This window comes from Acipenser ruthenus, chromosome 3, assembly GCF_902713425.1.
Source record: "Acipenser ruthenus chromosome 3, fAciRut3.2 maternal haplotype, whole genome shotgun sequence".
Taxonomy (NCBI): domain Eukaryota; kingdom Metazoa; phylum Chordata; class Actinopteri; order Acipenseriformes; family Acipenseridae; genus Acipenser; species Acipenser ruthenus.
Window position 1 is genome coordinate 76,119,259 of NC_081191.1, and position 24,656 is coordinate 76,143,914.

Below are 24,656 nucleotides of genomic sequence, written 5' to 3' on the forward strand. Positions count from 1 at the left end.
TGCAGTGGGTGTAGGGGTTGGAGCGGGAGAGGGTGGGGAGGAGGGAGAGATGTTAAAGAGTTTGCGGATATCTGAGATTTTAGAAGAGAAGAGACAAAGTCACCAGAGGAGATAGAAGAGGGAGGAGGAGGGGGGGAGGGTTTAGGAGGGAGGAGAAGGTAGAGAATAGTTTACATGGGTTGTTAGTGGAGGCTTGGATTATAGATTGGAAATAAGAACATTTAGTAGAGGAGAGAGTAGAGGAGAAGGAGGAGAGGAGAGAGCGGTAGAGGTCTAGGGCAGCAGGGAGTTTGGTTCTCTTTCATTTCTTTTCAGCAGATCGCAGTGTGGTTCTTGCTGAGCGGAGCACAGAGGAGAGCCAGGGTTGGGGAGGGGAGGGGCAAGCAGGTCGGGAGGTGAGGGGACAGAGGGAGTCAAGGGAGGAGGTGAGGGAGGAGAAGAGGGTGGAGGTAGCAGAGTCTACAGAGAATTGGGAGAAGGAGTCGATAGGAGGGAGGTAAGAGAGAGGGGTGGAGGCAAGGACAGAGGGGGAGAGAGAGCGGAGGTTACGCCGAGAGGTGACAGTGGGGGTAGGAGAAGCAGGGAGAGAGGGGAGAGACAGAGAGAAAGAGATGAAATAGTGATCAGAGAGGTCCAGTGGGGTGACAGGGAGGGTGGAGAGGCAGCAGGCCCTGGAGAAAGTGAGGTCCAGTTGACAGCCAGCTTTGTGGGTAGGGGGGGATGGAGAGAGACAGAAGTCGAAGGAGTGGAATCCGGCAGAGTGTCTGGGGTTGGAGAGATGGATATTGAAATCACCTAACAGGACAGTTGGGGTAGACAGAGAGGGGAGGGAGGAGAGTAGATAGTCGAGTTCATCAAGAAAGTGAGCGAGAGGTCCTGGGGGATGGTACAGTACAATTAGCAGGAGTTGACAGGGAGAGGTTAGTTGGACAGCATGAAATTCAAAGGTGTTAACAGAGAGTGAGGAGAGGTCGGAGGGGACAGAAAAGAGTAAAGAGGGAGAGAGGAGAAGACCAGTCCCACCTCCCTGTCCAGTGAGACGTGGGGTATGGGACAAGACGTAGAGAGAGGACAGGGCTGCAGGAGTTACAGTGTTATCAGGGGACAGCCAGGTTTCAGTGAGAGCAAGGAAATCGAGAGAGTGGTGGGAGGCAAAGGCAGAGATGGAATCAGCTTTGTTAGCAGAAGAGTGACAGTTCCAGAGTGCACCAGAGAGAGTGTGCTGGAGGGGGGAGAGGCAGAGGGATGAGGTAAGAGGGGTTGGAGGAGCAGCGGCGGAGAGAGGGCAGAGGATGAGAGTGAGAGGACAGAACAGTGATGTGAGACAGTCATAGCAGGACAGGCGAGACAAATAGGCACAGTGGGAGTGGGAGCAGTGGGGGGGGGGGGGGGGAGGGTACAGACCTGACTAGTAGATGGAGTCTTCCAGAGCGCTGCTAGGTTCGGATCTTTTCCAACAGCGTCTTGGCGCAGGCCTCCCCTCGCTGGACTCCTGGCTCTTTTGTTGTGAGGCTCTTCGGTGTGCTGGCGCTTCGTGCTGGCGCACAAATAGCCTACCTGACTAATATAACAACTAGGTGGAAAAAAGCTGTGTGAAAACCAATCAAATAGCAAATCAACCTCTATTCAATTTAACCACACTCACCTGGTACTAATCACACACTACCTCACCTAATTGAAACACCACTTTATAATGTTACTTAATGTAGTTCATTTAAAATTACTTGAAGCAGGATCACTTACCTATCTGCCTCAGACACTGGTTACCTGTAGACCTGTAAGCCATTAATCTGGATTTTTTTTTTTTTAGCTACTTGGACGATTCTCCTACCTGCTGTACCTGCAATTGTCCTTGGATGTCCATGTTTTTCAAGTTTTTCACTTTAATTTGTTCTGTGGTACATCTTGATTATTGCTCTGATTGTGGATTTTGGTAGTCCATGTTTCTTTGATGCTCTTCTAGCCATTTCCTTTGTTGTAGCTTGCTACTAGTGCTTTTCTCAAATGTGAATCCAACTCCTTTGTATTAGAACATAAGAACATAAGAAAGTTTACAAACGAGAGGAGGCCATTCGGCACATCTTGCTCGTTTGGTTGTTAGTAGCTTATTGATCCCAGAATCTCATCAAGCAGCTTCTTGAAGGATCCCAGGGTGTCAGCTTCAACAACATTACTGGGGAGTTGGTTCCAGACCCTCACAATTCTCTGTGTAAAAAAGTGCCTCCTATTTTCTGTTCTGAATGCCCCTTTATCTGATCTCCATTTGTGACCCCTGGTCCTTGTTTCTTTTTTCAGGTTGAAAAAGTCCCCTGGGTCGACATTGTCAATACCTTTTAGAATTTGGAATGCTTGAATCAGATCACCGCGTAGTCTTCTTTGTTCAAGACTGAATAGATTCAATTGTTTTAGCCTGTCTGCATACGACATGCCTTTTAAACCTGGGATAATTCTAGTTGCTCTTCTTTGCACTCTTTCTAGAGCAGCAATATCCTTTTTGTATGAGGTGACCAGAACTGAACACAATATTCTAGATGAGGTCTCACTAATGCATTGTAAAGTTTTAACATTACTTCCCTTGATTTAAATTCAACACTCTTCACAATATATCCGAGCATCTTGTTGGCCTTTTCTATAGCTTCCCCACATTGTCTAGATGAAGGCATTTCTGAGTCAACATAAACTCCTAGGTCTTTTTCATAGATTCCTTCTTCAATTTCAGGATCTCCCATATGACATTTATAATGCACATTTTTATTACCTGCGTGCAGTACCTTACACTTTTCTCTATTAAATGTCATTTGCCATGTGTCTGCCCAGTTCTGAATGCTGTCTAGATCATTTTGAATGACCTTTGCAGCTGCAACAGTGTTTGCCACTCCTCCTATTTTTGTGTCGTCTGCAAATTTAACAAGTTTGCTTACTATAGCAGAATCTAAATCATCATCTGCTGTTTTGCCAAAATGTTCTTTTTCAACAGATGTTGGAAATAATGACCTCTTTTTCTGTCTATTTACTGTGTAATGGTTTTCAATCAATGCATATATTTTTTAATTAGTTCTATTACATTTTTACAGACTTTTAATGTAAAGGTGTCAATTCTTTTGTCATCAGCAAATATTTGAAATTGCTTAAGTGTTTTTGTTTTTCTTATTAAGATTGTATTAAACTACCTGAAATTGTGTATTTTGGTGTTTATTAATTAGTGGCTAATGTTCACTAAATGCTTGCATTTTTTTTAATGATCTTATATTAGGGCAGCAGTGTGGAGTAGTGGTTAGGGCTCTGGATTCTTGACCAGAGGGTCGTGGGTTCAATCCCAGGTGGGGGACACTGCTGCTGCTGTACCCTTGAGCAAGGTACTTTACCTAGATTGCGCCAATAAAAACCCAACTGTATAAATGGGTAATTGTATGTAAAAATAAATAATGCGCTATCTGTATAATGTGATATCTTGTAACAATTGTAAGTTGCCCTGGATAAGGATATCTGCCAATAAATAAATAATAATAATAATGCTACTTTGGATGCTACATTAATTTAATATTTCGTGGTGTTTTCACACTGGACACTCCAATTGCATACTTACAGAAATGACGTAAAATCTATTTATTTCAGTGGACCAAAAATGTCACGTTTATATATATTTTTTAAATGTAGCAACTTTTATTCTAGTGTATGTCACCTACAAATGTGATTTTTTATGATATACTTTTGCACTGTACACTGTAGCTTTAATGCGTAATGTTTGTTTTGTGAAAATATTTGAAATCACAACAGTGGACATACTGCAGCAACTTTGAATTACATTTGTATGAATTGTATTTCACCAGTCAATAAATATCTTAACTGCAATTCTTGATCCTTTAGCTGTGCTCTACCCAAATAAAATGTTCTGTCCAGAAATTTTCAATATTATATATTATATATTGTTGTGTTTTCGGTTGATATCGACATAACTTAAAATAATCGACACTTTGCAGGCGCCAGGATTTAGTGTATCACTGAATCAGGTTTATTTCCTCACGCTAACAGACTAAGGACTCTGTTGGCCAAGCCCACGCCTAAAAGAAAATAATAAAACTTCTCTCTAACCAGTTGCTCTCTCCTCTCATACAGCCCCAGTCATTTTTATAATAAGCCATATAGTGTTTTCCCCCATAAGCTAGCACACTGTCCGTTTATCTGGTTCGTCAGAGCACAACACAGTTCCACTTAGAACGTCGTTTCACACACTAACATGGAGGACCCCTGAGGCCACTATTTATAGCTCCATCCCATGTGATCCCCTCCTCCCAATCGCTGCACCCCTGCGGTTCCTGCGTCGGACTAAACTCCGACCCCAGGAACTACCACAGCCCCTGAAGATGAGGGGGGGGTCACAGGAAGCTTCAACTACCACCCTTCCCACACTCGTTTCCTTATTTACCCCCAAACACACCGGCAGTGTTTTAGTCTTTAAAAAAAAAAAAAAAAATGTAATTTACAATTTCTCCCAATATGTTGGTTAAACTTTATTATGATTAATAAGATCCTCATTATTAGTTTTACAAAAAAGACCAGTCCTTAGTTAATGAATTTAAAATTACACACAATATTGATGTATTTTATGAATATAACCTAATTATGCATTACATCCTTGTAACATATTTCTGATCTCGTTTAAGCTTTATGGAAAGTACTAGTAGAGTCTTGTCTATACCTGAGTTCACATAAACACATCTGTTGTTGACAGATGGTTTAATTATGCAGTATTATGCAAAGGTGTATCTTAAATGTTTGGTATTTTTTTATGTTCACACTTATCACTGTTCACCTGGTAGCATTACATAGATGGATAAGCAATATGGTGTGGAACACGGGCAACAAAATAAGAGGTATGAAATGTACTGAAATACATTTAGCCATACTCAATTAAGCCTATACAGATGGAACTCTCTCGTAGGCTGAATTATACTTATATCACAAGACATGATTATAAAGTCGTATAATGCTGATAAACATACTAATATGTTAGTTTATCCACTTTTAACCAAAACATTGTAATCTTGCTCATATGGCAGACAATCCCTCTGGTTCCTTGTGTGCTTTCTTTTGCAGTTAATCATTCTTGATACGACCTCTGAAATGGTCCATGAAGTTAAAAGCCCCAAAGTAGATTCCAAGGATTATTCCCATCTTCACAGGTACCACGCTATGAAAAGAAAACACGTAAATTGTAAGAAATAAAATCACGGTAATTTATTTGCACACAATACAAATTACCTTATTTGGCTCATTTGCTGAAAGACACATATGACTTATGCAAAGTTTTTGTAACAAGTCTTGTATACACGCTCCATATTTGAGGTATTGCATATTTGTGTGCAGTATGTTCCTTATATTATAAAGTACATATATTGTAAACACAGCATTCACCATTCAGAACACTCTCCCAGTCCATTTCAATTGGGAGGCAATCAGAAGATCTCACCTATTAGGACCGGTTACCGTTAAAGGTTTTTTTCTCAGTCCATTTGGTAGTAATAACTCTGTAAATGATATTTACAAATATCTTTTGCACAAGACAGGGAATGACTACTTGTTTGCAAAACGTATGCTTGAACTTCAAAATAAACTTAAATGCCACATTGAAAGGGTAATTTCCTTAAATATTTTTCAGTAAGTTTATTTATCCACCTTTTGTTTTACTTTGAATTAGATGAAGCTCATTTATCCTGCCACACTGCATATTCCCTCCTTGTGGAACAGGTATTAGCATCCTACCTGAAGCCACTTATGTGCAGCAAAGAGTTTACGATGGGGTCCTACCAACAGTTGCACAGGGACTGATTCTACACTCATGTCGTGACCGGTTAAATGGACTTCAAAGTCAAAGTGAAAATGAAGTCTGGAAAACTAAAATAAAAAAATAATAATAAAAAAAAATAATACACATGGAAAGGGACAAGAACGTTTTTACACCAAGGGCAGGGGTTTCAGATTCAAGAGAACTTTAAATCAGAGGTACCAAGGGCCATATTTAATGTATTATTTAATTTGCTGGCCAGAAAAACAAGTCTCGTTACACTTGCTTTTAAATATTTTTTGGGTATGATCTACTGCTACCTGCTGCTAAGAAAGACATGAAATAACACATTTAACTCTTTCAGCACTAAGCAACTTTAAAAAGGCTACAGCACTGCTCTTTTAAGTTGAGTTACCTTTTCTAGAGCTGCCTGTATATACAGATCTGCAGAGTTGAAAGTTAAAACTATATTCATAACTTACTGTATTCTCCTTTTAAAATCCAATTGGAATTTGAAGTTCTCCGATTTGAATTTATGCGATACGAAATGCTTTTGTTTTCTGTAGATTAAAATGGAAAATAAACCCTGCCCTTCCCCATGGGGGCACCCACCTATAATCATGTAATGTGTGTTTATAATCTGCGATTGTGACTGCTCTATAAGGTAACACTGAAACAGAATTAGACGCACCTAACCTGTAGGATATTATATGACAACTGCAAAGTCGCTGCATTGGTTGCAGAATATAAATATGAAAACTAAAATCCCTGGTTTGTGTGGAATAATTGATCTTTTATAGTGCTCTATAAGGTACTGCAGAAAATGCATTAATTAAATAATACCCCTACACCTCTCACACCCCGGCCTGTTGCCCCTTTGAATTGGCCATTTGACCTTATATTTGACATCCCTGGCTTTGGCAAGATCATATGCTGTGGGTGTTGTGCAGGTGCAAGAGCTGCGTGTGGCTCCCTTGTACAGTCTGTACTTGAACTTTATTGAGAGAAACACAGAGTACCGCTATGTACCACCTCTAGACACACCATCTCAGTGTGCGGTCTGTATAACTGTTTCAGAACAATTTGGAAGTGAAATGGTTCATTCTCACTGGACAACACAGGTAATGGAAATTGAACAAGAAAATCAAAGACTACAGCTGTGTACAGAATATTATGACAATGACACAAAGTGTTAAGCTGAAGACCATGGAAACTTAAAAAGTCATATCACCTCAATATGGCAGAATATTAGGATTGCCCAGACAAGCTGAAAGGGAGCTCTGCCTCAGGTAAAGATAAATTAAGAGGAAAATAAGATTGGAACAATAACTGATAACCACTCAATGGTGGCAAGCACAATAAAACAGTAAAGGAAATGTAAAAAAGTAATTTGTAATTTAAGAAACAAATAATATGATTTTTACTGATCTGATGTTTTAATATAATTATGGTTACTTACTGTAAGGGCAATGAGACAACATACAACTGGTTTTCACAATATTACTTTATTACATCTTGTTTGAAAAGTGTTGGATATGTGCATAAAGCTATACGTGTTCTACAAAAATGATTTGTGCAAACAATTAAATCTAGCCAAGTGTGAGAGCATATATATTTTTTTATTATTATTATTTCCATCCACCAAGTGTAAAAAGCAAAGATTTCATAATTTCAAAGTTTTTGCAGATACAAAAATACATTTGTTCCTTAAAACACTGATTACATATGCAAAATAAAGAATTTGACACTTTCTGTTTTTTTTTGTTTTTTTATATCAGAGTTTTGAAACACATTACAGTTGATCCATTAATGGTAGTTATTTAAACTTTCTGCATTTCTTAATTCCTTATTTAAAAATTCCCCAGTGTCAAGCTAACCGTTAGCTTACTGGTGCTTCGAATGACCTCTGAAATGATCCATGCTTTCAAAAACACCCAGATATCTTCCAAAAAGAACGCCAAGTTTCGAGGGGATTGAGCTAAGAAAACAATACAATTAAATGATGTTAAGAAAAGTAATGCTCCCCCCTAGTTTAAAATATCACTTAAAACTATATTGTATTACAGGGATGGTAAAAACACTGCTATTGCTCATGAATTCTACCCATTACAGGTTTTAGTATGTGCTTGATTAGCCCACCTGTGTATGCAACAAGCTCAGGTGTCTTAAACCAGGAGTGAATCAAACTGTTATCCCTCCATTATTGTAATGCATTCATCATAGAACTATATTCCCTTTTTTCATTTTAATTAAAGCAGCTGTGATTGAAATGTAATACTTATATTCAATAAATAAAATGTACATTTATTAATTATTGAAGTATCAATATCTAACTCATCTGGCAGTAGTTTACAGAACCACACTACAGTATATTACTTTTTATTTGCCACATTTTTTAATGAATATAATTATAGGCTAGTACTTCTAAAAGTCTGTGAAAATACTACTAATCAAAAACTAATCAAAAACAAATATTAAATGCCCTGTTTTGGCACAGAATGATTATACATAAGCCCATGTATTACAAAATTCACGTTCATAGTAGTATAATGAAAATAATGTTTGGTCTCTGCATACACTTCACATAGAATTACTTTCCTTATTGTAATATGTTAATGTATTCCAAGTCCAACATACATTTTGCTTTAATGCAAACAGCCTTATTCCTGAAAGTTAAACATTTCTCTTGTTTAGTTCTCCTAACATTTTAGCGCTCTCTCTTTCTAATGGCTTCCAAAGGTCAATTAACAAATAAATAATTCAGTTGACATTTAATTTTTTTTTTTTATGTTAAAGCATTAATCAGTCTTATTGCTTCACTGATATTTAGCAGGTTGATCAGTGTCAAGTACATTTTCAAAGAAACAATCCTTTATCAACCTTTAGAAAAACACACCTGAACTACTATACAGTCACTTTATTTCCAAATAAGCCGATCGATTTGAGAAAATAAAACAAAAAACATAAAATAAACACCACAGAAAACCTCAATATATAGTTCATTTAGGCAACAAAACGAGATACGGTGGGGATTACTAGTGGTGACAACAACCAGTATGAGAAGATTGTAAATGTGCTTACTTTACTGAATTGCATTATAGTGGCTACAACAGTTTTATAAAACTGATTATCGCCCTATACATTGTTATTATATAGACAGATAGACAGATAGATAGGATATTAGAGTTGGACGATAATGACATTTTTAGCTATCGATTATCGCCTGTAAATTATCACGATAACCGTGATTATCGGCTGAATAAATAAAATATTTTAAATTCTTGTAAATTTATCAAATTTATACTTGAGCAGCATGACAACAGCCAGTCTAAGCCACAGTTTAGAAGAAAAAAAAAAGACAGCCGAGTTTTTAAATTTCTGGATTTCTTTCTTACTTAAACATTTATGTTAATTCGAGAATGTTTACTTTCATAAAAGAAAGTGCCACCAAATGTTTTACTATAACTAAACAACATTGCTAACGTTACCTGGAAGCATTTGTTTTCTTTACCTGTGTGGCGAATCTGCCATTAAGAGAATAAAAGTATTTATTTTGTTTGTTTGTTTCTTAAATACCATTAGGAACATACTGAGTTTTGTACATCGTTGCTTGTATGCAGACAGTTTAATAAAATAAACTGCATATACTTTCATTAAAAGTTAACTCTCTTCTATTTATGCAACTACCCTTTTTTACAATAGCAATGCCATGGGAACAGATATTAACAAGGGTTCTGAGCACCCGCTTATTCCCCCTCCCCCCTCCCCCCTCATGCGGTGCATAGGCTGCAGTATAGTACTCATGTCTGTAGTTTAAAATAAAGAAGCAACACAGTTGTTCAGGCTATATTACACATGTGCCATATGGTTGTTTTCTTTTTGCAATTACATTCAATTTACATAAATATAAATCCAGTGTCAAAATGTTTAATAGTCCAAAGTTCCACTTTTCTACAGTAATTTTATAGTGAGCTAGCATTTTTATTTTACAAACAATATTTGTGTTCTTATGTTAGAAAACCAGTCATGCCTTGCCACTGTACAACTTATTATCAAAATGAAACCATGACCAAGTTAAAAGCATATTGTTTAAAATCAGTATTTAAAATTCCCAATGTACGCAGTGCTCACACAGATCATGTTTTACGCCTCACGCCGACAGTTCAGTGCCGCTTCCTGCTTCATTGGGTCACAGACGACAATTATGATTATCGATACATTTTTAACGCGATGAAATTATCGCTGCAAAACAATGATTGTGATTATCAATATTATCTATTATTGTTCCAACCCTAATATATATGAAGATCTGGACAGATGCCTCGTTGATGTAGTCTGGGCAAGCAGCTGCTATGCTTGTATGAAAGTGGCTTAAGAAAAGGGCTTGTAACCAGGAGGTCCCCGGTTCAAATCCCGGCTCTGCCACGGACTCATTGTGTGACCCTGAGTAAGTCACTTAACCTCCTTGTGACCGACTCTGCAGCTGAAGCGTAGTTCACACACCCTAGTCTCTAAGTCGCCTTGGATAAAGGTGTCTGCTAAATAAATAAAGGCACCAGAAACCAGAGTTGTAATGACTCGAGTCAATAACTCGACATCCAAGTCGCATTTTTTCGGGACTCGACTCGAGTCATTGCCATCAAATGACTCGACTCGAGTCCCTGCAAGCAAAGACTCGACTCGACTCTCGATTTTCAATACATGCAGCCCCTCTCTAACACATGCAGTCATCTTGTCATTTTGCACATAAACAGGTTCCTGCCATGGTTGTTAAGACCATTGCTAAGGAAATAGAAAACACCTTTCTAGCCTATAGCGTCGTTCTAGCAGCAGGGAGCCCAGGATATCAACATGTGTAGGCGGGAAGCAAAGACAGATTTGTAATCACGGATCACAGAAAATCCTGTGGAAAATAGTGATTTTTGAATTTTTTCACAGACATGAAAAAAACAAAAACAACAACATGGAGAGTACACTAAAAGTACATGCGGTGGTGGAGTTCACTTTTAATAATTATACAGTCGACCGGGAGAGAAACAAGCTGCATCCTGTCAGCACTGTAAAGCGACAATATGAATAAACTGCATTCAAAACACAGCACCGGACTGCCACTAATTTATACCGGTAGGTTTTTCGTTTTTTTTCAATGGCTAAAATGAGAATCTGAATTAATTAAAGACTCAGGCACAATGCAACAGCAGTATTTTTCAAAAATGAGTAGGTAGTCGATATTTGATATAAAAAAAAATAAATAAAAAAAAAAGCCAGGGCAAATTAAACATGACAGAAAAAGCACTGATTAGGAGTTATTTTTCAGGTTTTGTTAGCGCACAAGTAAAGGTAATGAATGTATGGAAAATGTTTCTAGTAAGTAAAATTTTGGGAAGTATTTGGTGCTCACTATTCTCTTTATTTAATGTATGTATGGTTATATGTATTTTATCTATTTATTTATGGACACCATATCTCTTAAAGGAGTTGGTGCTTTGTAGCGATTTTAAATGTCCCTTTAAATCCAATGCTGAATAGAACATTGTTTACATACATAAACATAAAACTTTCACTTAAAGTGTTATATGTATATTAAAGAACATTTAATAGAAATAAGTGTAAGGTACTTAACGCAGGCAATAAAAATGTGCAATATAAATATCATATGGGAGATAGTGAAATTGAAGAAGGAATCTATGAAAAAGACCTAGGAGTTTATGTTGACTCAGAAATGTCTTCATCATCTGTGAAAAGTGTTGAATTAAAATCAAGCGAATACATGTTAAACCTTTACAATGCATTAGTAAGACCTCATCTAGAATATTGTGTTCCGTTCTGGTCATCTTGCTACAGAAAGGATATTGCTGCTCTAGAAAGAGTGCAAAGAAGAGCGACCAGAATTATTGCAGGTTTAAAAGGCATGTCATATGCAGACAGGCTGAAAGAATTGAATCTATTCAGTCTTGAACAAAGAAGACTACGTAGTGATCTGACTAGGACTCCACCAGACACCGTTTTATTATGTTTTGTGAAACAGTATCTGTTACTTAAAAATATCTAGTGGACATTTAATGGAAAAAGACACTCCATAGCTCAGCTTACACTAACAGGAGAGATATGCAGTACAGATTCTATGTTACCTGTGAATTACATGAAACTAAATTATATAAAATTTTGCCTGAGTTTATTTATTTTTCTATTTGTCTCCTATGTGTTAAAACCTTGAAGTAATATCTCAACATGAAATTAAATGCCACCAATTTTCCTTTCATTTGGTCAATGTATCTGAAACAAAACTATACAGGAGTGTCGGGGTTGAGAAGTGAGAAAATATTTAGATATGTTCTTTGTTTTGTGGAATCATTAATTACTAAACATCCAACCCAACTGAGCACAGAGAAAGGGGTCTTTATACAGTGGCAAAATGTGCTTATAAATAGATCAAGAAATCAAATTCACAAAGCAGAAACCATGGACTTTTAATGATGAGCATAAGTGGGGCAAGTATGACCACTTTATTGTGCATCCTAATTTTGTATTTAACAGATTTTTTATGTATAGATTGCTAATCTCCTTTAAAACTAATCTGATTAAATCAAGCTATCTTGAACTGTCAGAATTAATGACTTGAAGTGACTCGAGCCAGATTGGTGATTCGACTCGAGCTTGGCATGTCAAAGACTCGACTCGAGTCCCAATTTTGGTGACTCGTTACAACTCTGCCAGAAACAAAGCTCCTGAAGTTCATGAAATGACAACTCATCAGACAATTGGATAAGTTATTATCTAGGTGTGTGTACAACTCAGGGTACCTCAACTATAATAGTAAATATTTCACAAACAAAGAGATAATATAACATTAGATAGATAGATAGATAGATAGATATATATGAATGGATAGATAAATTTAAACCAAACTTACTTTTTCATAGCAAAAATCAGGTTTAGGCTTCTTGGCATCACCAGGTAAACTTCTTCCTTTAGAATAGCATCTACAATCTTTTTGGCTGCATAATTGGGATCCAAAATTGGAAGAAGTCGAGGCCATCTGCATTTAAATACAAGAAATTGGAAAAGCATGATACACTGGGCTCAAGCATGCCAGCGTTTAAAAATCTTTAACTAAATCACGAGTTACGGCTTTGTGGCTGGAACCTATTATGGCCTATGTCAGGGGTCAGCAACCTATGGCTCGTGAGTCATACCTGGCTCTTCAAATAACCAAATATGGCTCTTGAGTCTCTAAATCATTCACAAATACACACAACAAAAAATAAAACGACGAAAACGTACTATCAGCGTCATCGCACATCTACAAAGACCAACTCGGGACGCGATATCTCACTTTATTTATTTATTTTTACATCCACCTACCCATTGCTTTTATTGGTGCTTGTATTCCTGGAGTTTGTTTCATCATGTTTTGATTGGTCAAGAGATCTGTCAACAAGCAATATGCACGAGCCAAAATCTGTAACCCTGCTTTTACTGCATTTTTTCAGTTTCGAAGTGTACTGTAGAGCTCTTTAGTTCCATTTAAAAAAATAGTAAAAAGTCGGATAAGGAATACCATTCTTTTCAGCCGGAATGGACCGATATGTACACCTTTGTGGAGAAGTCAAGATTTCCACTTTGTCTCATATGCAGTGAACGTCTGGCTTCCAACAAAAAAATTGAATTTACAATGACATCTCGTGACAAAACATGCTGCATTTGCAGCAAAATACCCAGAAGGTGAGGCATGGAAAAAGGCCTCTGAGGAACTGCAAAGAAAAATGAAAGCGGGGCAAAGTAAACTACTTGCGTGGTCGAATAAAGATGGAAGTTTAAATTCAGCAAGTTTCGCCGGCTCTTTAGAGATCGTTCACAAAGGTAAGCCTTTCACTGATGGCAAATATGTAAAGAGCTGTATGCTTAATATAGCTGAAGAGCTATTTGAAGAATTCCCCAGCAAAGACAAAATCCTGCAGCAAATACAAGATATGCCTTTATCTGCAAAAACAATTCATGATGGACCTGTGAAAATAGCGGATCAGGTTGATAAGCAGCAAATAAAAAATAGAAGTTCTGCTACATATTTTTGGTTTGCTGTGGATGAGTCAATAGATGTCTGTGATGTTGCACAACTATGTATTCTCGGGCGATACACGTGGCAACTTAGTACAAGAAATGCTTGCAATTCTGCCAATGAAAAAATCAAACAAGAGACGAAGACATACTTAAAATTGTGCTGGATTTCGTTAGCGAGAAGCAGATCCATTTAGGGAAGCTTGTTTCAGTGTGCACTGATGGGGCACCCAGCATGATGGGTAAACACAAGGGATTCGTTGCTCTTTTGTCAGAACAACAGAAATGTCCCATTTTAAGCTTTCACTGTATTACACATTGTGGACATTACAAGTCATTTGAATCAACTTAATGTTAAACTTCAAGGGCAAGGAAACACAGTCCTGTCACTACTGCAGGCAGTTTTTGCAGGTGAATCCAAATTTAATCTGGTCACCAGAGATAAAGACTGGCAAACTGATGTTACGAATGTTTCAAGATTCATGCATGGTAGAGGAACCTAGCAAAAAATCAGCTTGTGGCGTTTATATCTGATCTGTTAATGTCGTTCAAGCCTTGTTTTGTGGACTTGCAGACACAACACTTTCTTCAAGTTTATGATACGTCCCCATGAAAACTGTGTGAAAGCAGACCACTTGTTCTAAATTTCCATTCAGTTTGGCTCTCTTGCACAAAAAGATTGCTGACTCCTGGCCTACGTTGTAGCTTCACGGGTTCCAATAACCATCATCCTATTGAGAAACTGTGCTCAACAAAACATATTGCCCAGTTCCTGCAACGTTTTTAAAATCAAACAGGCAAAGTGATCAACATTAATAAATAAACCAAAAAAATCAATAATAAATAAAAAAGGTTTTATTTAATATAGAATATATACTTTATTTATTTTATTATTTTTTTTTAAATACAACTTAATCTTGTTACAAGGACACACAATTTTGCTAAAATGTTATCATTTTAATTCTAGATATTTAGGGCAACTTCCAACAGATTCCTAAATTTCCAGTGTCTTTTTTCTACCATAACAATGCAATGTCTGTTGACTACAAAAGGCAGAGAAGTATGTGGGTGCCAGCTGGTGCTTCAGGGCTCTTGGACTAGCATACACTGGCACTCCAAAATGCAAAGGGTTTTAAGAAAAAATACATAAATCAAAACAGTCTGGATGTAAAGCTTTAAAAAAATAAAAACCACAATCTGCTAGTTTTAACCAATGGAAAAAGTTAGATTTCTTAACTGGTTATGGTTTTGCAAGATGAAGAAAGGCATTGTAATTATTTTTCTGAATATAAATGGGAAAGTGCATTCTTTCTATAGTAAGTATAAACACCTGCTGAATTCAGTGCAATTTTAAAAGCATTTATCATGTCAGAAGCACATTTTAATGGAGTTTGAATGTGTGTGCTGTGTAAGCAGTTAAAAAAAATACATCTAAATCTGGGTACCATATTCTGAACTGCTTAATACAAATTGCATGATTTTTTTTTTCCCCCCAAAGCTGAACCACTACCACAACATTGTCACTTACTTAGTGTAGCAGCCGTCAAACATTCCAGTATTTATAAAATATGGGCACACGATTGTGGTTTTAATCCCATCCTTTCCTGAAGCGAGCATTTCCAGACCCACAGATTCAGCAAAGCCAACAGCTGCAAACTTGCTTGCACAATAATCTTAAATAAAATGAGCCAATGCAAGAAATGTTAATGCATGAGCACTTATTTTGCAGGAATTGCATTAACATATTCAATTATGTCAGATTAAAAAAGGCCAATTATAAAAAACCACGATCCAAAATATTACCACTTTAATATCTAATATCCAAGGTTAAAGAAAGTTACATTACTTCACTCAGAAAACATATCATATCCTGACATATCCTATGTCATTTCAGCTCCACAGTATCTAATAGGTAAAAGCATTGCACTGTCAAAGCAGCTCAGTCAATAGTGGAAGCAACTGGTTGCTTCATAACTGGACAATTTTATTCTCCAGGTGAAACAACCAAGGAAAGGTAACACTACAGTATCTGAAAGCATGGCATGGAAACAGATTTATTTAACCTGGTGTAGTATGACAAGTGCATGTTTACTACATGCGATTCTTTCAAGACTGCACATTTTAATTAGATTACTTAGTTGGTTGATTCTAGTTATGTAAACGTGTTTAAATTAAAAAAGACTGGAGTAAATGCTTTTGAAAATCTAAAGCCATGTTTCCACATACTCACTTCAGCATACGAGCCACCTCTTGCACTTCTTGCCAGGCGCTGTTTATTTGACCATTGCTCCCTAGTCCAATTTCTGTGTTAACAGAGGTATTCTTACGCAGCACAACCTGTAAGTCCTGATTTCAAGAGTGACCTTCTTACTGTTGATTTGATGGACAGCGACACCTGTGCCTTCTGCCAATTCAACGCTTGTCTTCTTTCTATTCCTTAAGGATATTATCTTCAAGTACTGCTCATCCTTGTTAGACAGCTTTTTGGGTCTTCCAGTCCTGGGTTTGTCAATTACAGATGACGTTTTTCTGCACTTGTTGATTATGCTTCGGATACCACACCTTGAAAAATTGAGTGATGCGAGCTATTTCACTCAATGTTTTTCCTTCTTTATGCAAGTCAAGGTTGTTATAATAGTAGAAAACACTAGTAGAGGCTTTGAGTAAATTGTTGATGCTCATAATGCATCAGAGTAGAAAAATGCAACATGTCTAAGACTTTTGCACAGCAGTGAGAGAGAGAGATATATATATATATATATATATATATATATATATATATATATATATATATATATATATATATATATATATATATATATATATATATATATATATATATATATATATATATATATATATAAATAAAATCATGCTATTTACTTAACTCAGTAGTGAACTAAAGCTGTAACTGCAAGAAAGTACTTGCCTTACTAACGTTTTCTGCAATAAAAATGCAGACAGGTTTGACAGCTGTAAAATCTTACACCCGGCCTAATGGCTGTTTGGCCCAGTGCTGGAGGTGAGCGATAGCGCAACTGGACACGTAGAAATAGGCATGCATGGGCACAAACGGTGCCAGGGCCATGCAAGTGAGCGTGTGGAAACATATCTTTCTATTAGGACTTGTTGATTTTGAAGTAAGCTTAATTTGGTCCATTTTATCCACATCTGTTACATGTAAGCATGCTGATTAAGAAATGCGGTAATTGTGTTTTTTTTTTTCTTTCTACAGACCCATAGATTATGAGAAATATACCCTTTTAATCAATACAGTTCTTACCTGCTAGTCCATTAACACCAATCAGTCCAGCAGAACTGGCAACGCTGACAAGATGCCCATGGTTACTGGCCATCATGGCAGGAAGGAATGCTTTATAGGTCTAAAAAATGTTTTTAAATAAAAAGATTTTACGTTAACAATTCAGCTTCCATGTGTTTTGATGTTTGTATTATTATTATTTATTTATTAGCAGATGCCCTTATCCAGGGTGACTTACAATTGTTAGAAGATTATTTTTACATAAAATTACATTCTTTTTTATACATTATTTTTACATACAATTACCCATTTATACAGTTGGGTTTTTACTGGAGCAATCTAGGTAAAGTACCTTGCTCAAGGGTACAGCAGCAGTGTCCCCCACCTGGGATCGAACCCACGGCCCTCCGGTCAAGAGCCCTAACCACTACTCCACACTGCTGCCCTAGCACAGAGGACTGGAAATGATTACAACTGAAATTAACCTAAAAGGTTTAGTCAATTATAGTACAAAAAACAAGGTTGTATAAACAAGTATTTCAAGTTTAATTAATAAAGTAAAAAAAATAACAGCCTACCCAGAAGTGAGCCATGGTGTTCACTTCCACCGTTTTCTCTACAAGGCTATCTGGTGATTCCATGAATTTCTTGCCAGTGACAATTCCGGCATTGTTTATTAGAATACTTACATCCCCAACTTCCCTTTTGACCTAAAAAAGAAGCATTAACTTTAACTCTCAAATTGAGATAATCAGTTATACACACATTCAATGCAAGCTGTGGGCTTTAGTCCATGCTTCATGAATGTCCTTTTGTAATTTTTTTTCTGTTTCAGCATGTTTGTTCTTTATGTTTTGTACTCAAATCTACGATAATGTAAACCTGTGTGTTCTTTACTGCCGAAGTAATTTTATAGGGGAGCCCAATTGTGCTGCAGGCATGCATACTCATATTTCTATGTGGTAACAGCAAGGTAGATTACTTGGGTTCTTCTTTTACAAATGGTTTAAGAAGCTGGACTCCACAAAAGCTATACACTACCTTATACCACACAGCCTGTTCCATAAATCGACAACTCTTCAAACCCATGCAAAATATATAATCGAGTCTCCTGTCTCACATGTGCAATGGTACCCCAAGATATTACACATTTTATAGGAATGACATAACTGGAAGTGTTGTATTTATTGTCTATGTCACTAAACCAAGATCCCTCTCTAATAATTTTAGTATTGCCAAATAGATACACCAGGGATAAAATCTAAGGGGAATGTCATACAAGACAAAATGGTTTGTAAAACTGTATATTTAAAAAATAAAAAATAAATAAAAAAGGTGGTTAAAGCAATGGGCTGTGAAGAAATGTACACTGAACAACACTGGTAATGGAGCTTAAGTAATGAAATAAAATACAGCTGTGTAAGAAACATTAAGACAATAAATCAAAGTGTATTGCCTCTATGTTCTCAATATGGCAGCCATATTACGCCAGAGATCAATATCATGGTCACCAATACATTTCGCATATAGGGTTTACATACCTGTTATTTGAGGTATCGTATGAGGCTTTGGTACTATGGTGCCCAATCAAACAATCACAGAGTACAGCTGTGAACCAGGTTTGAAGTCAACATCTCAAAGAATTAGACTTTTATCATCCAAAAACCCAAACAGTTAACGTTACACTGAAGATAAGAAGATACATAAAGGTACCTGGACTCTAGCCTGGCACATCCAAAGCAGCTGTTCTGTTTTCTAGCAAGTGAATTTGAGAAACTACATTTGATTTAAAAAGGAAACAATAAAGGCCAATCGTACCTGATCAGCTACTCTGTAAACCTCTGTCTTGTTGCTGCAGTCACACACATAGCAGTGGACTCTGGAGGCACCCTGTTCCTTGGCTAAACGGGCGGTCTCCTTACTTCCCTCCTGGTTGATGTCCCAGAGTACCAGTGTGACTCCAAGCTTAGAAAACTCCAGAGCCATCAGCCTGCCAATGCCACTGCCTGCCCCAGTGATTAGCACAATCTCCCCAGTCACATTCTTTCTTCTCGCTGGAATAAATAGCTTTACAAATGCCTCCAGGAGGTAATACGTGGACAGGAAGATCACCTGCAACGTCTCCAAGAAGAAGTTCATTGTTGCAAATCCTGTATTAACAATAACAAGAAAGTCTTAAATACACAAGTACTTAAACATACAAGTACAAAAACAGAAGCAAATGTTAAACTGTATGCATGCGAAGAGTATTACAGTATCAGTACTGGTGTGTCTTACTGTACTTGAGTAGCTGTTTAGTCTACTAGTGTGATCAATACTTAAAATGTCTATCAGGAGTATATTCTTCATAACTTATTGTAACAAGATGGAGGCTGGGTACCGACGACCCTGCACACCTCAAGGGAGCGTCTTAACCACAATGCATTCGTGGTTTTAAAGCTTTTAACCTCATCTCATCGCACTGACAGGGGATGACAGAATCCGTAAAGACAGTATATAACACAACACTGCCCGTTACATAAATGTACCGGTGTCTCATCACTTTATGCTACCTATCAATTGTTTCTACTTTGCGTACTGCGCATGCCCAGACTATTTTCAACCTGCACTGCGCGTGGCCAGATTTTTTTTTTTTTTTTCCCCTTAAGACCGAGGACGCTCATCAAAAACTGCTACCTGTTTTTTTTGGATGAGAAAGTATGTGTTTTGTAAAGTTACTTTTTACTCCACATGTAATAATTAGTTTAATATTAAATACAGACAGCTGGTATTAACAAACGGTAACGTGTATAGAGCTAGGTACATTTTTTTTAAACAATAAAAATGCAAAAGATAAAAAGGCAACTATATAGGCAACAATTATTTTTACATTGAAGTGTAGCGTTTTCTTGACATTATAAGCAAGTACACCTTTGTAAAATTGTTTTGCAAAGGTATTACGAGATATTTACTGGTGTGAATTCTGATCATGTTGTTGATATCAGTTTAAAAATAAGTAACATTAATTATATTACATTATTTTAGTTCTGCTATATATTTTTTGGAATCTTTTCAAACTACTCTCTATATAACCACCAAGATGAATTTTTGGATTGTTTATTAAAAAAAAAAAAAAAAAAAAAAGTTTATAGCTACAGATTAACTTTTTCTACAGGTAGCAGATTTTAACAAGGTAGCAACATCTGACGTTCCACCGGTGTAAGAAAGCAGGGAAGCACCCATTCAAATCTGGTACGTTATGCTGCTTTTGGTCTTTTCCATCTTTTTTAATTGCCAGTCTTTTACATTGCTGTTAATGTAATTTATCATATTTTTCCACCAAGAAAAGAGTATGTGACTACTTGTCAAACGCAATACATTGGGTCTTGTACATTTTTTTTTACTTGTGCAGCTTTGCAGTGGACATCTCATTTTGTCTTGTTTACCGTGAATTTATTTTTCCTTTTAGAGAAACTGATTTCCTGTTTCCAGTTTGCAAAAAAAAAAACAATGTAAAATTCATGGTTTGCAAAAAAAGGTATAATTAGTGGTAAATGTACCTCTGTTTGACAATAGGAAAACACATCGCAATTGATTGCACCTGTACCAAAAGCTCACAGCGTACCACTTTCTAACATTACAAGGGTCAAGTATTGGTACGCGTGCCACATTGTGACGACATACCACTTTATAACCAGTTCATTTTGCGCTTAAAAGATTACTCTAAATAGTGTTCTGTGGCTTTAATTTGGAAATGTTAACTAAGTAGGATATAACCGAGATATAAAACACAGACCCGACCCTATTTTTATCTTAAACTTTTGTTTTAATATTGTAGGGTGCACGGCGGTAGGCAGCTGCAGGGCTGGTAAGTAACAAAATCACACACGAAGACATAAGCCCGATATACGCTCCTTGCAAAGGAGCCGGCTCTTGGCGCTATGCATGAGCGAGAGGATCTGGGTTCACGCCCGCCCTCTGCCTGTGTGTGGATTGCCTCGCCTTGTGTTATGAACTGCCTGCGATAACCGAGATCGCTAATATGTACGTTGTTTTAAAAAAAAAAATAATAATAATAAATAAATAAATAAATAAATAAATAAATAAATAAAACAGTATTGGTTGATTTTAGTTATTAAGCAACAAACTGGGCTATGATTAGTACTAAATAAAATAAACTAGTTGTGTAATGTTTTAAAGGTTATCATTTAAGACCTAAGACAGATATTTTATTTGGCCTAAAGTTTCGTAGATGTATGTTTTTTTTAAGGGGTTGGGTTCGGTTCTAGTAAAAAAAACCAACCTTGTCTTAATCCGGTCACGTTAGTGTTTCATTGACTCGATAAAAAAAAAAACCTGTCGATCTCAGCAGATATCGTACAATTCACTAAAAAATGTAAGTACTGTGTAACGTATTATTTTATACTGCCACGTCGAGTAAGAAAACAAACAAAACAAACAAACAAAAAACGTTGAAACAAATCACCGAGCACATAAAAACAGCAAGATATATTCGACACCGGGTCTGTCACTATAGTATTATTTAAATACAGCTAGTTGTCGAAAGAGACAGGTGTTGCATAACAACTTAAACTAGGCACTACGTTAACTTATTAATGAACAATGTTCACATCTACCAAGGGGTAAACGCCACCATCGACTGACTAAACACATGTGTAATAGCTCCGACTAAACGCTATGACTATATATATATATATATATATATATATATATATATATATATATTTCTTTCAAACACATCTTTCAATGAAACGACATACATTACCTATACGCCTTCGTCTATGCTTTCTTCACTGACTGAGGAACTGACTGGATTCAGTGTTTGACGCAAAGAATTGTGGGCTACTGTAGGATATAAATATATCTTCCACGTGCCATGACATCACTCAATGAATGCGATTTGACATTGGAGGAGGACGTGCTTTGATTGTTAGACTTTGTATCTTCATAGCAGCCCTCTGCAGGTAGTATGATGCAAACAAATGAAGCTAAACGAAGCTTGCTGGGTAAAATACAATACTGCCAAGCAGGATATCTAGGGCTTTAATTAACCCCAACCCAACAGATAACTTCAGCGCTCAAGAATATTTACCGGCTATCTCAAGCAGATATTCATGACAGCAGGGCGAGGGTATACGCAGGTGAACAGCGTTTACACGCTTTTAATTTGGGCAATGTGTCGTTTACCCACTTCTCATATAAGGGGCACATAGTTAACTCATTTGTACTCTCCTGTGATCTGCAAAACCTGGGTTAACTTAAAGAGAATATTTTAACGGTGAGCGTCTGTGTTGTGTTGCTGCGGGTGAGACTGTCAGCTCATCCATGGATGCTCTATAATAAGGCCATGTACGTTACGGTCTGTTTAGATTCAATTCAACAAGTATTTCAACAAAACTACAGTCGTTATTGTAAAGCATGGGTTTTAAATGGCTGACTCTTATACAGTATATAACATATACGAATAAAACAAAATAAATGCAGTTTACCTATTATCATAATCACACTGTTGCTATACGTTGTTCATAATTACATTTCTGCTCTATTACATATGTAAAATAGAAATGTTACACGGCATGTGGACCTCTCTTCTTGATCTTGCTGAAAATCCCCTTTTTTAAAGTCACACACAACGTCACTTTTACTTATTCTCTTAAACTTTATATTATTATTTATTTCTTAGCAGACGCCCTTATCCAGGGCGACTTACAATTGTTACAAGATATCACATTATGTTTTACATACAATTATACAGTTGGGTTTTTATTGGAGCAATCTAGGTAAAGTACCTTGCTCAAGGGTACAGCAGCAGTGTCCCCCACCTGGGATTGAACCCACGCCCCTCGGGCCAAGAATCCAGAGTCCTAACCACTACTCCATATTGCTGCCCTAAGTATATTTGAGCTATGGATATCAATGTGGAATTTTGTCATTTAAAAAAAAAAAAAAAAAAAAAAAATTCTTCCCATTCAAATCATCAAACATTACTGCAATCTATCAAGGAAATAGAATCTGGATCACTGGCTATCCCAACCCCTTGACAGCCAAACCACGCCCCTGTCTTGTCTGCTCATGAATATCCATGAGAGCCGGCAATTTCGGACAGCACACCGATAAAGAGCTCTTGTCAGGCCAAGTGAAAACATTGATCATAGAAATAATAACACGTATGTGTTAAGGAGGGGTGTCTAAACAAATCCAAGCGAATTTTGCTAAAAAAATGCAATCGTTTTCAAAAGAGAAACCGAAACGAGCAGATTACATTATGGGAAGCGACGGAAGTTCCAATCTGTTTGCTGGTGATGAGGTTATTTATAAAAAGAATAAACATATTGAAATAGTTAGGAGGGAATTGCAGGAGGCAATGAATAATCTGGAAAAAGTGATCAAATAAATGGGGCTTTAAAATATCAGTAACAAAAACAGAGGTGCTATTTTTTCCACGAAGAGGAATTTAAATATTTGGGAGTGTGGTTTGATAAAAAAAAAAAAAAAATTAACTTGGGGAAAACAAATAAATTCTATAATAAATAAATGTAAAGGAAGGATAAATATTCTAAGACGTATTTCAGGGATGAGTTGGGGAGCAAATAAAACTAGTATGATGATGATATACAGAGGGTTAATTAGGAGTGTAATAGATGGAAGTCAGATTCTAGTGGGAACTTGTAAAAGTAAGATGGAAACATTGGATAATTATGTAACACAATTTTTGTTTCTGGGTAGTAAGTGTTATTTCCTAATTGCTTATGCCTCAAAAGTATAGAAAATGGCTATTATTCCCCACAAACTTTGCTTTTGTGACCAGGAGTGATATTTTGAAATTTACCTATTTCCAATGAGAAAATGGGCAAATTTGTGTCTTTTCGTTCACATAAAGTCAGAAAAAAACAACATATGAATCCAAATTAACATGTATTTATACTAAAGTAATACAAAAATGACTACAAAAGATTTAGAAGTGAGTAGTTTTTCAAGATTTACGATTATACTGTAAATCACTTTCACGAATCAGCCCCCAAATGTAGTTTCCCATCATGTTCTCGTTATACTGTCCTTCATTGACAGCTCATCCAGGAGCCTCAAAGCCGTGCTGCTCCATAATGGTAACAAGTACCCGCCTCTTCCCCTGGCTCACTCGGTGCACCTCAAAGAGGATTACAACAGCATCAAGACCTTGCTGGACGCCTTGAAGTTTGATGAGTACGGCTGGGACCCCCGGAAGGTGCTGATGCTACCACTGCACATCAAATTGGGCCTTATGAAACAATTTGTCAGAGCTCTAGATAAGGAGTCGGCAGCCTTCAAGTACCTTCAAGACTTCTTCCCTAAGCTGTCTGAGGCAAAGGTCAAAGCCGGTGTCTTCGTCGGACCACAGATAAAGAACATCCTGGAGTGCAATAAATTCCCCAAGAAGCTCACTAGTAAGGAGAAAGCGGCTTGGAACAGCTTTGTCGCAGTGGTTCGGGGCTTCCTGGGCAATCACAAGGCCGAAAACTATGTGGAGCTGGTTGAGACTCTGGTGAAGAACTACGGCACAATGGGCTGTAG

General features: G+C 37.0%; 1 protein-coding gene across 2 annotated transcripts; it reads right to left on the reverse strand.

Moving 5' to 3' along the window:
- Positions 1 to 3,989: 3,989 nt before the first annotated feature.
- On the reverse strand, positions 3,990 to 21,993 carry LOC117394815 (epidermal retinol dehydrogenase 2). Of its 2 annotated transcripts, none has more exons than XM_033993418.3 (7): positions 21,871 to 21,993; positions 18,924 to 19,255; positions 17,684 to 17,815; positions 17,127 to 17,226; positions 15,372 to 15,516; positions 12,699 to 12,824; positions 3,990 to 5,191 (listed from the first exon to the last, which is right to left on the reverse strand). In XM_033993418.3, the coding sequence occupies exons 2-7, from the start codon at positions 19,242 to 19,244 to the stop codon at positions 5,098 to 5,100; spliced, it is 918 nt and encodes a 305-aa protein (XP_033849309.1). In that variant the 5' UTR covers positions 19,245 to 19,255; positions 21,871 to 21,993; the 3' UTR covers positions 3,990 to 5,097. The 2 variants fall into 2 exon arrangements, with proteins under 2 accessions (XP_033849309.1, XP_033849310.1); XM_033993419.3 differs by lacking the exon at positions 3,990 to 5,191 and adding an exon at positions 7,275 to 7,763.
- Positions 21,994 to 24,656: the final 2,663 nt, after the last annotated feature.